The sequence below is a fragment of the Taurulus bubalis genome (assembly GCF_910589615.1).
Source record: "Taurulus bubalis genome assembly, chromosome: 6".
Taxonomy (NCBI): domain Eukaryota; kingdom Metazoa; phylum Chordata; class Actinopteri; order Perciformes; family Cottidae; genus Taurulus; species Taurulus bubalis.
In genome coordinates, this window is record NC_136594.1 from 10895393 (window position 1) to 10913260 (window position 17868).

General features: G+C 42.4%; 1 protein-coding gene across 1 annotated transcript in view; it reads left to right on the forward strand.

The window, feature by feature from the left end:
• Positions 1-5841: 5841 nt before the first annotated feature.
• Positions 5842-17868, forward strand: part of lef1 (lymphoid enhancer-binding factor 1) — a gene marked incomplete at its 3' end in the record, with an annotated part of 32509 nt that continues 20482 nt past the window's right edge. The window contains exons 1-3 of the mRNA XM_079219681.1: positions 5842-6269; positions 8213-8279; positions 9547-9671. Coding sequence (XP_079075807.1) covers positions 6060-6269; positions 8213-8279; positions 9547-9671 — 402 coding nt within the window. The 5' untranslated portion in view covers positions 5842-6059. The remainder of the gene's footprint in view (positions 6270-8212; positions 8280-9546; positions 9672-17868) is intronic.

The following is a 17868-nucleotide window of genomic DNA, read 5'->3' on the forward strand; positions in this document are numbered from 1 at the left end:
TTCAAGGATGAATTGAAACAACTGACCACCAAACTTTTTTTTTCTATTTGGTACCATTGTGAGGTCAAAACATAACTTTGACCAAAACAATAACTAATGACATTCCCATCAGCCTTAACTGTGCTTTGTGTTTAGTGATAATCAGGAAATGTTAGCATGCTAACACACTAAACTAGGGGTTATGAATGTGGGAAACATTAAACCTGATCAACATAACCATGTAAACCTTGTGAGCATGCCTGCCTGCTGATGTTAGCATGTATCGCAAAGCAAAACAAGCTGCTAGCATCGTCGTAGAAAAAAAAAGGTTTTACCTTCACAGCACCATCATGATGTGAGTTTCCTTGCCTTATTGTGTACTCAAGCCTCTCCTTTCATAATTGGACACATAAAAAAAAAAACATACATTGCAAGACAAATTCCCCTCCTTTTCCATCAAGGAGATCATTTTGTTTTAATGACAGTTTGTCTGAGACAGCCTCCTGACAGCGTGGCCATAAATCAACAGATCACACGTCTGCTTCTCTCTTCCTCACCTTACCCCCAAGACACTTTCCTCCCCTTCAAGAAGGTGAGTCATCTTCCACCAATCAAAGAGCAGCACAAATAATCACTCACCTCAAACCTCCCCCAATTTTGATTTGCACGTTTGATAAATGGTGTCTTCTCCCTGCTTTAATTGCAAGCTCTTTTCATCATAATTTGATGTTTGTTTCCTGTCATTTTTAGTGGAGATGGCCGAGAGCACAAGGGCTATAATTTCTACATCAAGGAAGTTGTTATGAATGACAAGCAGGTGGAATATAGACAGCAGAGTAAGTATTTCACCGCTGAACTCACCTGGCAGGTGAATTTAGGAACTGATATTGACAAGCCATCACACTGAAGAGGCGGACGCTCACACATGCAGACCCAGACACACACACACACACACACACACACACACACACACACACACACACACACACACACACACACACACACACACAGCAGAAAGAGGGAGATAATTAGGGTAATTTCTGTTTGAAGTATTGTGCATTGCAATGAAAATAGAACAGATAAAAGATGAGACAATAATAGATCTAAAGAGGACCTTGACTGAATGTTGTTTCAACAAAGAGTTTGACACAATTCATATTGTCTGCTAAACTGATATGCTCTCCCAACTTTATGAGACAGGGGGGAACATGATATAAAACAAAATATGCAAGACATGCATTATTTTCATTAACACTTCACACCACGATGTGCAGACCATTAATATCATTTCATTCTTCAGATTGACTGGCGTGGAGGGAAATAAGGAACAAATCCACTGATGATGAATTATGCTGTGTGTATTGATATATTCCTTCCTTATATAACATGCAAAATGTAGTATCTAAAGTGAGAGAATACTGAATTCAGGTCACACCGCAGCAGGAAATCTTCCTTTTCATGTGAGATCCAGAGCGGTCACTCTTATGAACTCATTAGGAGAGAAATGCTAATGTAGCTCTGTTTTTTTCTCTCTCCGCTCCTTAATTCTATCTCTTTTCTCTCCACTTCAACTTTCCTGGTTATTTTAACAACCGTGGCCGCGAAACACAGAGCCTTGCTGGAGAATATAATGTATTTTGATGTCAAGAAAAAGTGTGTAAGGTGGTTGTGACAGCATCGTCATTAGGGAGGCTGCATGCCGTCCACCGCCTTGGCATCAAGTCGCTAAACTAGAATTATTACACAGCATACAAAGCCTCATCCATGCTGGGTTATTACTGAGTATTCTACAGCTGCAAAACAATAGTCATTAAATAAATGAAAAACTGGTTGAAAAAGAAAATCTATATGCTCAGTGAAATATGTACATCAGTGTTGTATCCTGATGAACAAATGACCCCTCCTCACTTTTCTGCAGCTGCCTCTCATTGTGCAGCAGGGAGTGTTAAATAATAAATATCTCACTCACCCAAGACTTCCACAAACTCTAGTTTCCTTTGCAAGGCCAGCATATGCTATTTGGGTTATTCTGTTTAGGCTGTGCAGGAAACGCAATCCAATTTAAACCTTAATATACTTTTTTACTCGTTCCTTTGGAGGCCAATACAAAACTGCAATAAGTAACATTTGCAATAATAGGTTCCTTTTTTTGGGGGTCAAATATGTGTGTTGTTTTATTTGTCTTACCTGTAATTTGCACCTTGAATATTATTATTGAACTGAGTTTCAGTGTATAGAATACCTATAACCATATCTGTGCTTCTTAAAAAATGTACTGTCTGTTGTTTTTTATTACTATTTCCAGCGGGAATGTCCACATCTTGATTGACCCCTTTGTTTTGTTGATATTGGCCTAATAACCAATGCCTTGTGTGAATTTGTTTTACATTAATACAGTTTTTGTTATTCTTAAAATTTAATTTAATTTGCCACAAACTGGGCAGAATTGACATAATAATCCATAAAGAGTTATTACACATATATGGGACTATTTTGTTATTATATTTCATTTGTTTACAAAAAGAAAATCCCATTCACAGACGAGAAATGCACATCATGTTGTCTTAAATGGTGACATTACTCATGTTTGGGGACAATTCTAAACCTAAAAAACTGACATTTGAATAGACTGCTGCATAGAAAGTAGTGTTAACACCAATCAACAAATCAAATCAATCGAACCAGCTGTAAAACTTCTGGAGCCCCGTAGAGCCCAAACAGACAAAACATTTTCAGAAATTGGTTTAAAATCCTATTTATAATCAATTCTCTTTGGAATAGGACAAGTGATAATACGATGTTTTTGGAGCTGCTAAAGAAGGCCGAAGGTCTCAAACATAACATCAGGGTTAGTCTCCTTAACAAAGTCGTATGTATTGTATTTTATAATATAGTGGAATGCCAATAAGCCAAAGCCAAAAATCAAACGTGAATCATTTAGTCTTGTGATGTATTCAATCTGTTTCATTTTTCACAGTTTGGATCTCTTCACCTTGGGCCCTGCAGGCCTGCACTGTCTCTTTTTAGTATCTTAATAGGCCTACCAAAAATCGTTTTTTCCAGATTCCCCCTTCCTCCCAATTTTATGATTAAAACCATATCCAAGGTGAATGCTGTTAAAGACACGAAATAAAAATATATTTCAAGGGAATGAAATTGTTTCTAGCGTGGTTTTAGGGTGGTGGTGGATGAAGGTAGCATCATTTCAGATTGTGCCAAAAAAAAAGGGGCGGATAATTAAATTAAAGAAGTACTGTAATGAAGCAGAACCGACACTTTGCACCGAGTAGGAAGGGAAACAGCCAGAGTTTATACCTTGTATCACATTTTTCTTCTCCTAATTTTTTGGCTGGAAACAAGAAATATAATGTTAAAGATTTTTGTATTTTATTGAAAGGTTTGGTTGTTCGGGTCTGCCTGTGTGAAACATTTCTAATTAACGCTCTCTCTTTCAGTGCTGTATTTACGCGCGTGTCGGTGACTGTATCCCGCGTGCGTGCGTGCCCGTGTCTATGTGAGTGTGGGCGCGTGGGGGAGCGCGCGCTTTCCGCTATACTCTGGAATGCAGCCAGTCTCGGCTCTTTTGAATCCAGCCTCGGCTGCCTTTGATCTTTTTTTTTTCTCGCTGTATCCTTACCCGGAAGAGAACCCCTTCTCTCTCTTTTTTCTCTCTCTTTTTCTCTCTCTCTTTTTCTCTCTCTCTCTCTCTCTTTCTCTCTCTCTCTCTCTCTCTCTCTCTCTCTCTCAGCTGGGATGAACGCACACGTGGAAATGTTGGCCCGGCTCCATACTCGGACCAAATTTAGTCATACAAAGGCGAGGGGGAGAGCGAGGAGGAGGAGGAGGGAGGAAGGGGTGGAAGAGGGAGGTGGTGGTGGTGTGGGGGAACCGGGCGGGGGGAGTCGGGGATGAAAGAGCCAGCCGCCGCAAGATCAAAGGGAGCCGCGGCTCCGCCCCGCTAACCCCACCTCCGCGCTTTATAAAGATCTGCCTCCCCATCCCAACTTTGATTCTCACGCAATCTTTCACTGCTCAGACTGACACAGAAAGCACAGCACTTCTACTGCTTTTTTTGTTCTGTTTATTTTCTTTTTTCTCTTGAAATGTTCCGAGTCACAAAGTTCAAGTTCTTCTTCTTCTTTTTATAATATTCCCATATTTTCATTGCTTTTTTGTTGCATATTTGCTATTATTTGTTTATTAAACAATGTACTTATTTTGTATTTATTTGAATGCATTATGGTTATGGTCTGCCAATCATTACTCCACAAACTGTCTATTTAGATGTGTGTGTGTGTGTGTGTGTGTGTGTGTGTGTGTGTGTGTGTGTGTGTGTGTGTGTGTGTGTGTGTGTGTGTGTGTGTGTTTGTGCTAATAATGAATGAAAATATAACATGTGTCCTCTTTAGCATCTCCCCATAGATCAGATGTGTGTCTGAGACTGTATATAAATCGAGGTAGCTGCCACATGTAAAAGTTTTGGGACCCCACCATTATATCACATTTTGTCACATTGTGTTGCAGTAACAAACATGTAATATTCGCACATATTGTTAGAAAAAATGAAAGCACTATAACTGAAAGCATGCCCTTGATATTGCAATACAAAGCCATTTAAAGAGGCAATAATAAACAGCCCCTCTTCAATCCCCCCTTCCCCAAATGTTGCTGAACATATAAATAAACAAATGATAAATACATATGATTATTTTATAGGTTGATGAAAACGTATGACCAGATACACACATCTAACTCGTATTTTTTAAATGGAACAAACCCCTAAATATCTGTTTTATGTGGAAACCAAGGTTGTTGGGTATTACCAGAGAAAACGACACTATTGCTAATTCTTGCGTTCATATTAAATTTCACCTCTCCTGTGTCAGCCAAACAAGTTTAAACTCGTCTTTTTTTCTCCTCTATTTTTCTGTTATACTTTTTGTTATTCATCATGATTGTTTTAACTCATCGCACAGCGCGTCAGCCTCAGCGCGTCTCTCCCTCTTCTTCTTCTTCTTCTTCTTCTTTTTCTTCTTCTTCTTTCCCTCCTGTCTGCCCATTTGTTGTGAGCCGTGTATAAATCTCTCTCAGGAGGAGTGTCAATCGGTGCGGTGTCAATCAGAGCTTCGGCTTCCCTTTCATCTCTCCTTCCTCCCAATGACTGGAGAGAGAGAGAGGAGGAGGAGGAGGGAGCGCGGCTACATTACCAACACACACATACACACACTGGTTACATTACACTGTGGAAGCAGTGTGGGAGCAGTGGGAAGTCGGTCCACGGCGGTTTTTTCCTCCACTCTACCTTCTTTTCTGATTGTTTTATGACTTCTGCTTTTATCCCTCCTGCGTCGAGGATGTATTTTGAAGCATGAAAGCGGCGTACTGCGTTGCTTGTTGTCTTGTCTGAGTGTTACAACTGTGTTTTCTTCCAGTTGCACATCCATCAGTTACCTTTTCACCTCAAGGCGGTGTTTTGGTTTTGTTAGCCTACTTTTTTTTTCTCTCTCCACTTTCAAGGACGACGCAGCTTCTTCACTGGACCACGGAGGAAATATTATTTATCACTTTTATAAATGCACTTTTTTAAACGTTGAGGCATTTTTTTTTTTTTTTTTAACTGGAACATATCCCTCGTCGGGTGTGTGATGAGATTTTAACTCGTGGTTCGTCTTCCTTTTTTTATCCCCCCCTCCCCACCCCCCCACCCCCTCATGACATTGAGGCGTTCACTGGACTCGTATTCTGAGCCTTCAACATCTCAAGTTTAGCATATCAAGTTGTTCGGGTCTGAGTTTTCAGTCCTTTCAGTCGAAAACAGTCGTGGTGAGAGAGAAAAGGGGACGCCGGCAGCAGCTCCTCCTGTTGCTCCGGTAAAAACACACCGGCAGCGGTGCTTTGAACGCCGCTTCCTCTGCGAGAGGGAGACGCTCGCGCACTCGGTTTCGGGGGATTTCAGTGGGACTTTTCCCCTCTGTAGTTTCGCGCGCGCACGTGTATGTCTGCGCGTGTGTGTTGTCTTCGGTTTTCTTGGTGAAACAAACAAGAGTAAAAAAGAAAAGAAAAAAGAAACCCCCCCAAAAATGCCACAGTTATCAGGCGGCGGCGGCGGCGGCGGCGACCCGGAGCTGTGCGCTACGGACGAAATGATCGCGTTCAAAGACGAAGGAGACCCGCACAAGGAGCAGATCTTCGCCGAGCTCAGCCACTCGGAGGAGGAGGGAGACCTGGCGGACATCAAGTCGTCTCTGGTCAACGAGTCAGAGAGCAGCCCCAACAGCAACAGCCACGATGTGAGTAACGCCGCGGTGGTGTGGGGAATGATGAGGGAGAGAAGACGGTGGGTATTAATGTGACCTCCATCAGAGAGGAGAAACAGCCGAAACAAAGTTGTTCTGTGGGTTTAATCATTTAAAGACCTCGTTTTCATTACATTAATTACTCAGGGTTTACCTGAAGCTCACAGCATTACAAGATGATGTGAGCTTTAAAGAGAAAACAGGCCTAACATGAATTTCCTCCTGTGAGACCCTGCTCAGTTTCATAATGTGTTAAGCATCTTTAACATGAAGATTTATCTCAGATTAGAAAGAAAAAAAACAAGCTGAGTTCAGGTGCATTTATAGCCTTAACTGCACGTTGCACTTTAATTGTATTCATCACGGTACCACTGCAGTCTCCACACTCAGGTGTAGCAGCTTCACCTCCAGAAACCTCCTCTGCATGTTACATCTGAAGCACCCAATTTACATTTTTTGAAACCTTATAGGTCTAAATGCACACATGGACATCTGTGGCAGTTATAGTTTATTAGTGTGGAGTATAATATGCAAACCAAAAAACAAACTGTAAATATATAATTTAAGATGTAGGAATTGGGGCCTTGTGTGCTGCCAGTGACAAGTAGGCTAATAGATGTATTTGCAGGGATTCACGTTAACCTTCGGCAGCTGTTAACACCAGACTGATTGGCTTAAAAGCTATTGACAAACAAGATGATTCATTTATTTCAAAGGTCACAAAAGGACAACATCAACAATTATTTTGTTACCAAGGTGTGAATCGTTTTCTATCGTCATTGTCCTATTTCATAATTGTCGTGTTCGTTTAATGGTTACCCCAATTTATGTATTTTTTTGCATGCTTTGATGTTGCGAAAAATATTGAACAGCTGCATTAGTTTTTGTCAACGCTTACCAATCAGATTAAAAGGAGGCATCAAGAAGAAAATCAAAAGAAATGTCTTGTGTAAATGCAAATAGAATCTCAATTGCAGAATGTATTAATGATGCATTTTTTATATTTCCAAAATTTTTACTTTTTTATTCTGTGCTTGCAAGATGCCATTTTATACACCCACATAAAGACGCAGAGTAGCCATTCAACATCACAGTTTAAATGATTATTAATCAAATATTCTGCATCCATCATCCCGTTCACCAACCTCAGGATGCAGGCTGCAGCTTCCCCATCACGCAGTTAGTCGCCTGTTTTTGTCATTAACCGCAGTGTTAATGAAATTTTGGGCACATCCTGAACGAGACTGTATACATCCACCACCAAATGTCCTAGAGACACACGAGACAGAGGCTGAATGTTAATTAGGAATCCAGTGAAGCTCCCTCGCTCAGCTTGAAGCCATCCTGAGGGGTCTGAACTCCAAAAAGAGGTCCTCTTCCCAATTCTGATTCGGAAAAAAGAAAGGAAAACGGCTGTGCGAAAAGCAGGGGATTTTATTTTCGTCGAGCAAAAACTGTCTCCACCATTTTCTCTTTTCATGGGATGATTTTATTTCACTTTGAACAGAGGCTTTTAATTTCTAACATAAATACACGTAAACCGAGAGATGAAATTGAGAGTGGGCCTATGGTATTGAAAACAAGTTAATTTGTAAGCTCCTTAAGGACATGAAGCTTAATTAAGTGGTTCTTTTGAAGCTTTGATGCAGGCTGCTCCATCACCTCTCTAAAGATCGGTGTGTGAGTGTGTATGTGTGTGTGTGTGTGTGTGTGTGTGAGAGAGAGTGTGTATATATGTTTGTGTGTGTGTGTGTGTGTGCATGTGAAAGCTTGTTCTGCTGTGGTGACAAGCAAAAGGGACGGTTTTTGTCCCAGCAGTGTTTGTGGGTGTCTGACTCAATCAGCATGTTTGTGTGTGTGTGTAACTGCGTTTCAAGGCCATCTTAATTGATTCACCATCATTTACATTTCGTATTCTTTTTTTTTTGTATTTACAGGCAGCTAGAATGTCCCAAATACAGCAAGATTCATATCATGAAAAACACAGAGACCATTTGGAGGAGGGTAAGTGACGCCGCCTTGAGCCAGAGCTCGTTATATCAGCATGCTTTATAGGATAGCCAGCATGCCATTTAGATGCAATAAAAGCCTTTCAGAATGATTCGCTGCAGCTTGAGAAGTTGAGGTTTGAAGGAGAACAATAAAGTACAACTTTGTTTTCCCCCACACAGAAGTGATCAGTCACATTTGTGCACTGTTGATCCCCCTCTTATCAGAGCCCCTGTTGTTTTTTGCTGCACTCAGACAGATAAGCTCAGATCCAAGTCTAGCCAGGACAGGCTGTACCTTCATGGACACAGCTACCTGTTACCTACCTCGTAGATGAGGGCGCCCGCAGAACCACTCGAAGACACTCGAAAAGGAGGATGAATATGTACATTTCCGATTCGTTTTTCAGAATGATTATAAAAGACCACTCCTACAAATGAAGAAAAAAAGAAAAGAAAAAAAAATCACATTTCTGTCTCTTGTGTTCCTTATAATGCATCCCCCCCAATAAACTATTTCCCCACATACATCAGCTCTCTGGTCGCAGTGTTGCAGGCAACATGTTGCTGCCGCTCGGGGCTCTTTGCTCTCTGGGTATTGTATTCTGACCTCGCGGCTGCATGTCATCATTAGGCCTTTGAGGAGGAGTGTGTCTCCTCTTTGTTCCCCTTTCACTCCTGAATAGGATCCCCTCAAAGCAAACACTGGCTTTCTTCACAACAAGATCTGTGTTGCCATCAGGCTGTATACCACAAACACTCCCAACCCCCCGGCCTTATTACTCCGCGCGCAGTTGAGTGGCAAGTGGCGCTGCATTGAGGCCTCTTGTATAAAGCTCCCCCTCTTAGGTCAAAGGCACAGTGGAACTGTTGGGGCGTCTCCTGTTTTGACACAGTCTGTATGTTCTTCTAATTGGCGCTAATTGGCACAGAGGGGCTCCATTGTTCCTCTGTATAATACGACCTCCTCTCCAAGACGGGAAGAAAGGGCACAAACAAAAGGCCGAGGCGAAATGGGGCACGGGTTAAAGCGATCCACAGTGATATCATTACGGCTTCAAAAAGGGGGCAGGACGACTTTGTGTTCAGCGTTATCATTAATACCTGTCTGATTTATTGACTGAAGCGAATTTAGAATTTGTCATGCGTAAGATTTGTTTATGTGTTTGGTGCTCCAGTGTTGTGAGAAATACAATGAGTTTTGATGTTGAGCAATTTAAAAATGGCTTCATAGGAGCTTTTTTGCAAACATGCAGTAAATTGTCACTTTTTTCTTTTATCAGCAAAACTCCATGAACTGTACAGTAAAGGGCATCCGTACCAGGGCTACCCGGGCTACATCATGATGAGCAACATGAACGACTCCTACATGAACAATGGCTCGCTCTCGCCGCCCATGCCCAGAACGGTCAGTACCAACTCATTTTCTCTTTCTTTGTGTGTAACAATTAACGAGAGCCTGAAAACAAACATGTCAAAAAATCTTTTTGCTTGAGGCTGACAAAACTAAAATCAGCAAAGTGCACAAAGGTATCGACCTTTCCCAATTTTGCGTGACAAGGATTTATAGTTAGAAAATAAATAGCTGATGCTTTTAATTAGGGGGGAGAACAACTCTAGAGCCAGTGTTATTTGGCAGTATAGTTGAGGCAAGACATTTATTTTCTTTGGTGGGTTAAGGTTTCTGTTTTCTTTTACGTAGTCAGAAGTCGGTAAAGTCACGCTGAAAGTGCTGGTCTGAAACAACACATTTGCTTTGGCCATCAACACACTCTTGCACAAACCTGCGGGATGATGATAGACCTGCAGAGATGTGACGTCATGCTGCACCTGCTCAGGTTAAACGGAAGTTCAGGCACTTCACTTGTCATGTAACACACAGCATGCAGACTGAGGACGAAGACAGAAAGCCACCTGTTGCTTTACCTGTCCACACAGTCTCATGTCTAATACATCTGCATTATGTTTTCCATATGAATTAAGTAAAAAAGATTAAATCAAATTCCATTAAAGAATCACAGAAAAAAAGGATTGCAATACTTAATCAAATCAGTGCTTAATTAAATCATATGGTATTGCAGACATCTCATTTTTATTGACCTATAAAAAGAAGACATTGTTAGCATTTGCTGTTTTCAAGCTTCTGAAATAAAAGCATTTGCTTATATTTCATTTTTTGATTTGGACTGTTCCTTAGAAAAAAAGAGCAATTTTCAGATAACTCTGATAACGTGTTATATGTCTGCATTGTTAATTTTTGAAAATGTTAGATACCAAGCATTTGTTAAAGAAGAAGTTGATAAGGCTGATAATAATATAGTTCTTAGCTGCAGCCCTATGAGGTCAAAAAAAGGTCATTAGGCATTTTACGTTTTCATGGCCTCTTTTTTTAAATAAAAAAAAATGAAAATAGCGTGTTTATAGCTTATAAAAAGCTCTTGTGTCAAAATGCATGCAGCGCAATATATTACCGAATACATATTTAATATGATCTAATCTGTTGCTTTTAAGTCACTTTCATACCAGAACATTTAGTTTGAAGACAATTTCATGAGAAAAAGCGTCCTTGTACTGACCAATAACTTGATTAATAAAAGACAGTTTTTCAGATAAGATTTCTTGACTGTTAAACTAACAAACTTAAACCTCATAATACGATAACGATAAAAAAAAAAAAAAAGTCACTCCCAATGTTCGTAATGTTTGTATTGTTGCGGAGTATCTTTGTACAATATTTACCCCGAAGTACCAGCATTGTTGACACCCGTGTCCTTAACAACAATACGTGACCCTTGGATACTGAATGCCTGTCATACTTTCCAGAAGATTAAGAGACGGGATATACAGTATTTCTCATCTTGTTAAAATCTTAAGTGATGTATGTCTACATGACCCGAGTAAGCCCTCTAATTAGCCCAGCATGACTGAGGAGGCCTAAAGGCAACACCGCGTCTCCGAGGCTGCTCTGCACTGGAGTTTATAGTACCGTCAAGGGGCGGTGTGTGTTGTTGCAGATATTGTCCCTGTAATGGTATCAAATTCAGGCCAGCTGCAGGTCTCTCACTGGCGGCTTCCTGTGTCTGTCCCGTTTGCAAATTTCTCCTCTCAAGACAGACATGAAGCGCAGGGCACATCAGCAGCTGTCCACTCTAATCCGCTTTTGTCCAAGTCTCTGTATCACACTTGTGGTTTTGGTTCCTTCATACAGGAAACACTCACACAAGTTCTGGGTCGTTTGTGCTTTTGCAGCTCATGCGCGTTAGTTTCATCAGGGTAAAGTTGTGAAACGTGAGCTCCGCGTTATTGTAAGAATCGGCTCTCGGAGGCAGATGTGATTGTTGGGGGCAGATGCCACATGCTGTGCGTAAAGGAACTTCATTCACACGCAACTCTATCGCGGGATGGTGTTAAAATTGCATTGCTTTCCCTCTGCCAAAGTTGGGGAGGGTGAAAGTACGTGACATTGTCGCGTAAACGTGATTACCTCATGATTTGCCCTCGTCAGTTGACAAATAGAGTTGTTTATAAAATGTGGGGTATGATGCTGTTCAAATTCTCCGTCTATGGCTTGTTTTCTGGTAAATTTGATCGGTTATTCCATCGTACGCAGTGGAAATCTCGTAGCAAAATCTGCATGGAGACCAGCTGACGGTACGAGAGGAAATTACCCCTCACTGCAGATGAATCAGGCCAGGCAGTTAGACAGCATACTAACTGGCAAAACTTTTAAAGCCCCGCTTTCATTTCATTTACCATGGCTGTTTTTTTTTTTTTTCACCCAATCTCCCCCCTCACCCTTTCTTCAATAAAACGGTAGTCATTTTATATACGTTTCTCTCACTTATCCAATAAAAAGAGCCGAGGCTTGGTGGAGGGATCACGGAACATGAGTCTTCTGGCTTTCTCACTGATGTCAGTTTGCTGCGTCTGCTGCCGGCCACCGCAGCCATAGTATCTGCAGGCCTGGGATCGGTTTTCACTGAGATCAAAGGCACATTCTCCCTTTCATTCTCTTCCATCCCCAGCCCCACTGCCGCCCCCCCCCCCCCCCCCCCCCCCCCCCCCCCCACCCCCCAATCCCAGTAGTTTAGATTGATTTCCATTGACCATGACATTCCTGCACATGCCGTCCAGTCATGATGGAGCTGTTGGGAGTAGCTGATTGTCAGCAGATTTTTAGGGCTTCTAGCTTGATCGGTCGCCTCCACCGTGAGAGCTGAGACTCTGGTGTCAAGACGCTAATGGTGTTCAGTTGCGTATTCACGTTGACCACTTCAAAGAGTCGATGGTGTGTTATGGATACCCTCATGTTTACGTAATCGTATAGCTGCTTTAGGATGTGGAGTCTGCAGGGTATCCAGAGCATAACGTGTAATGATTTGGAGAGTTCATCTCACGAGGTAAATCTTTTTCTTGAAGGAGCAAAAATGCTGGGGAGTTTGTGTTTATATGCACACAAAAAGAGAAATTATGTAAAAGAAGAGAATTGATGTGTATCTTAAATTATGTTCGGGGTTAATGCAAAAAAAAAAAGAAAAGCCAACAATAACCTGGTTATTTAATTAGACAGAAGGACACTGATTACGTCTGTTGTCTTGATCAGGGGTACTGTTTCTCTCTCACAGCATTTTCAGATGAATCAGATAATACAAAGAGACCTGTCTATATGTTCTGTCTTTGTTATATATGTTGATACTTAAAGATAGGAAAGATTTTTTTCTCTGGCCTCTGTGTCTTTGTGATTGTTTATACTGACAAATGAACATGCTTTTATACAATGTTGGTCAGAATTATTATAATACCCGATTTCAATATTTAGGATAATGGTTGCTAAGTATAACTCCTCAGAGCATTTAGGATGTCATCACTTCAGGATTTATGTGTGGAAGAAGAGAAGTGCAGTTCAGTGCTTTGGTGGGCTTTCTCTTATCTTTCAAATACGTGGTCCTGCAGCCTCTCAAACTCAAGCGAGGATGTGAAAATGACAGCTTCTAAATAAAGATCAACAAGCTCGTGATGGCCAGTACATATTTTTAAACGAGCTGAAAATCTATTTTCAGATTTGGTTGTCACATGAATGTTCAAATGTGTTTTTGTTAAAATCACAAAAAGACCTGTCTTACATCTGTGGGTTGAAAGAAACCCCACAACTTCTTAGCTCATGACTTCTTACCGAAACCTTTCAAATAAACATGAATGCGTGGTTGACAAGATAAAGACACACAACTGCCTGTTCATGTGTGAGATGTTGACAGTGCAGAGATATGGTACAAGGTGTGTCACCTGACTGTGAGGATGTGCTGTGTTGCAAAAGTCGCATGGTCTTGAGCAACAGCTTGAGGAAAGGAACGGATAGAATCGCTTTTTTTTTTTTAAAGCCTAGTTTTGCTGCTATGGTGTTAAGAGAGCTCCCTCTCCTTTTTTCCCTTTTGGACCCTCAATTGCAGATCCTCATGGCGAGAAGGAGGGGGTTGGAGGGGGTGAAGCGCTGTACTTTCCTTTGATGTAGTGAGAACGTGACGGATCTGCTAGCCAGTGTCTCGCAGCGTGGAATCACTAACCCAGGCTTACCTAACGGGATTTGGTAGGACCGCTCTGGTGTCCCTCAGTGCCATGTGTGTCCTGAGCTCATGCCCCCAGCACTACCGTGGAAGATCCCTGTTAAAGAGAACACTACATTTACCAGCAGCCCTCCATGTCCACACATAATGTTCTAGATGACAGCTTATGGCACCTTGTGTAGTTTTTCTTAGTTTCACATGATGTGTGAAGTTTAGCAGAGCTGATTGCAGCATTGTGTCTTCATATTATCATCCCACTGTCTGATCATTTCCTTTAGCGCAGTACTTTTTATATGTGTATCTAAAAAAAAAGTCTCAAAATAAACTATGAAAATATGATGATATATAATTGCCTCATTTAATGATGGACACCAAATCCGTACATATCAAAGAGTCACGCTGACATTGATGTCATCTGCTGTGCAGCTCTATCAAACAGCGAAATGTGTGTGTGCACATGAAGGACAGCAGCAGGGACCTCACGCAGAAGAAACACTTGGCGTCTCAGAGTCTTTGTAGTGCCGCTGGCGCTGGGTCGTGGTGTTTTATAAACAGCACCATTAACGCCAAGGTCTCCTCTCGTCCTCCGCTGTATGGTGATGCTGGTTGACACATTGACTCCATATGCACGGTGCTAATGACGCCATGTGGCTGCAATCACCTTATCAGTATGTTTCATCTCGTGAAATGGAGCTCAGCAGAGTGATTGTCTACCAGGACTAAGATGTGTGTTGTTTCAGATGAGAGCCAAAAATACGACGATCGAGGTCTAAGTTTCTGGATTTATTTTTCTTGATAGTGTGAGTCCATGCTGATTGATTTGAGCATAACAAAATACTTTTCTATAGGTTTATACTCTTAAAACCATAACATTATTGGTATTAGCTATAAGTAGATATAATCAGATATATCTGACATAAGAATAAAAACAAAGATGAAATGCCATAGACAAAGTTAAAATGAAGTGGTCAAAGCGCTGAAAATGTGTGTTTTCTATATGTGTGTGTGAGCAAAGCAATCGGGAGCGTCATGGTTGTGACGTGCATGACGTGCATATGCACACTTAGCCCCAGTTGATGTTTATTTTGGGCATGTGTTACTGCTCAAAGCGAAGCACTCATAGACGATGGCACTTTCTTCGCTCCCCGTCCTCCCACTGAGTTGGATGAAGCTTAACCAATCAAGCAGTGCTGCCTGGAGCCAGCCAGTCAGGCTTCCATGGACAGGCCGCCGCTGAAGCCCACAACACCTGCTCAGAGGACTTCACTCTTCACCAGCAGCCTGCCACTGATCTCCAGGGGTCGGTGGACGGGCTCGCCAAGGTTGTCCCTGTTGCCCAATTCTGTTTGAATGGCCTGGGTGTGAACTTCCTGTCAGGGTGGATCAGAAAAGGAGACTAGAGGGCGGTGTATGGAGCGCAACTGACGTAACTGTTGGTGATGTTATGACTACGCTTAGTTAAGTTATATGGGATAGTGGGTAAAGTGGTTGTCACTTGGCAAAATGTTTTTTTGTTTGTTATCCCCCCCAAAAAATGTGTTGAATGCCCCTGCAGCGCTCGTTTGATTGACGGATCGGGTCAACCTTTGAGCTTCGATTGGCGCTTGTCATTAGTTCCCTCAAAGATGATCACAGTGCCTCACTGTTCCCTGACACAGTCATAAAATGAGTAAAAACATGAATAGCTTTATTGACTTCATCCTAACAGCTCGTCGGTCCATATAGAGGCGAGCAGTGTTCCAGCTAGTAAACGGCAGCAAGGGGAACAATAAGACCACAGGAGTGAAACATGGGTGCAAATCCAGCCGGCTGTGTCCAGACTTCAGAGAAGCTCAAACAGCCCTCACTTTGTCCAGCTAAGGAACAGAGCTATGATCAATAGCTGCTCTGTTTTGTATGAAGTCGGACAGTCTCTGTCGCGCTCTTTGCCTCCCTCCTTGTCTTTGCTGTTTCATATTTTTCAGAAGCTCATTATTTCTTTCTGCTGTGGGTGTGAGTGCTAAAGAGACTCACATGCAATGTGCATCTGACAGCGCTAAAATATTAATGGTCCCCAGTGTAGGAGGTTGGTATAGGGCCTACATAGTTGCAGTACAAAGGGTGCCTTCTAGCCACCAGGCTTTATTAACAGAGCTGTTAAATGAATGGATGTCTATAGCTTTCTTCTTGCCGCCTTTTGTGTTTTTTTGGCGCTAAACATCATCAAATCACTTTCTCTTTGTGTAACAATTTGCAACACATAGACCAAACGGGTGTTCCATGGAGACTCAAGCATGCACACAAATGCATTGTGTAGCGTAAGAGCTACACTACACTGTTGCGCTCTCTGCAAAGAGGAGGGCTTTGCTATCCGTTGATGTTGTGTGGTCTCGGCCATAAAAAAAAACACACAGTTCTTTGACGGTGAAAAAAGCCTGTCTTTAATTTTTGGGAAACCCATAAAAGTTTGTCGCTCCTTTCATATTGGCTGCAGAATTGAAAACAAATGCTACATTCTCCCCTCCTCTCCTTTGAACTGGCCAATTATGGAGTTGTGAAAATAAAAATCAGTCTGTAGATCTCTTTACCCCCCACCCCCACCCTCTCTCTCTCTCTCTTTCTCTCTCTCTCTCACACTCTTTCTTCCTCAGTCACTTTCTTTTTTTTCCGCCTCCCCCTTGTTTTTGAAGAAACCGAGGGGGATCACTGATGTCAAAGTCAAAACCAAGAGCATTAAGAAAACTGGCGAAATGCAATACAGCTGCAATCCGACATGACGCTAGAAAATAGGGCTGAGGAGCAGAAAGCCTCTCTCCCGTATTCCCAGGGCGCGCAACTGCTCCCGGCCTTGGCTTTGATCTCTTCAAAGCCTCCTGCCTCCTACTAGATGGAGAGTCTTGGCTGCCGCTCGTGAGCGCTGGAGAGAGGCAGGAAGGGAGGTGGGGGTGTTTTTTTGGGAGGGGAGCGGGGGGAGAGTCGTCGTCTTTTCCTTTCCAGGGCTAAAATCAATCACGGTGCCGAGGCAATTATGTGTAATTCAACCCCAGCCAGATTAGTGACTCCTGTTACCTGAGCGACCGGAGCTCTGTAATCTGTGAGACACACCGGCCTCACCGGCAAAGGAGTAGCCAGGAACAGGCCAGGGCACTTGAGGGAAAGGAGGGGATTGAGGGGAGAGGGAGAGGTGCTGAAAAGCAGGCTGCCATGCCGCCGTCCAGCAGAGCAGAAAATCTGAGTACAATAGAGTGATTACACTTGCAGATGTAGCCGCATTTATGACGAGGGGGGATATCGAGAACAGAAAGAATGACGAGCGCTGATGGCCATGGAGCTTGATAGTTAGTGCGCTAACTAGCTAGGTCTCTTTTGTGTTGAAACATGTGGGTAACGTCGCCACCGCTGCGCTTCCAGTCCTCCCCCACCATCCGCCACCCTGTCCCCCCTCCAGTGCCATATCTCTATCCCTCATGCCCTCCATGAGGGCTCCGAAATGCAAGCTTGGCTAAGGCTCCTGCCCCAGGCGCCCAATTTACTATGGCTGGAGAAAAACTCAGTGGCCCCAAGTCACAGAGGAAAACAGCAGAGCTGAATGTTGCTCTTTCCCTGCTGCTGCAGTTCGTCTGATCTGTGCAACTGTTTCAGTGTCTTAACACACAGCAGTGTAACAATTTACACCCTTCTGTTTTTTTATGTGGCTTACTGAGGAGATTTATCCCAATTATGTTTGCTCCTAGTTTAGGCAAATCTAGAACGTGGTAGGAGTTTGATGCTCATGACTAATACCACCTAGCGTACGTTATGAGATTATTTATTTGTATGACTTTTTTTTGATATTTTCATGTGGGGTTAAAGCCATTAATTGGAGGTTGGGTAGACGGTAGAGGGCAGAGGATAAAGTGCCGCTCCACATTATCGATATTTAATTGGAAATATATAATTACCTTGGCTGTTATTCTTTCCTGTGCTCAGTCTGTATGCGCTGATGTCACAGGGATGATGAGAATAAGGCTTTGTTTTTTCCCCTCAGCAGTCACTTGATGCAGGATGATGAAACCCACAAAGATA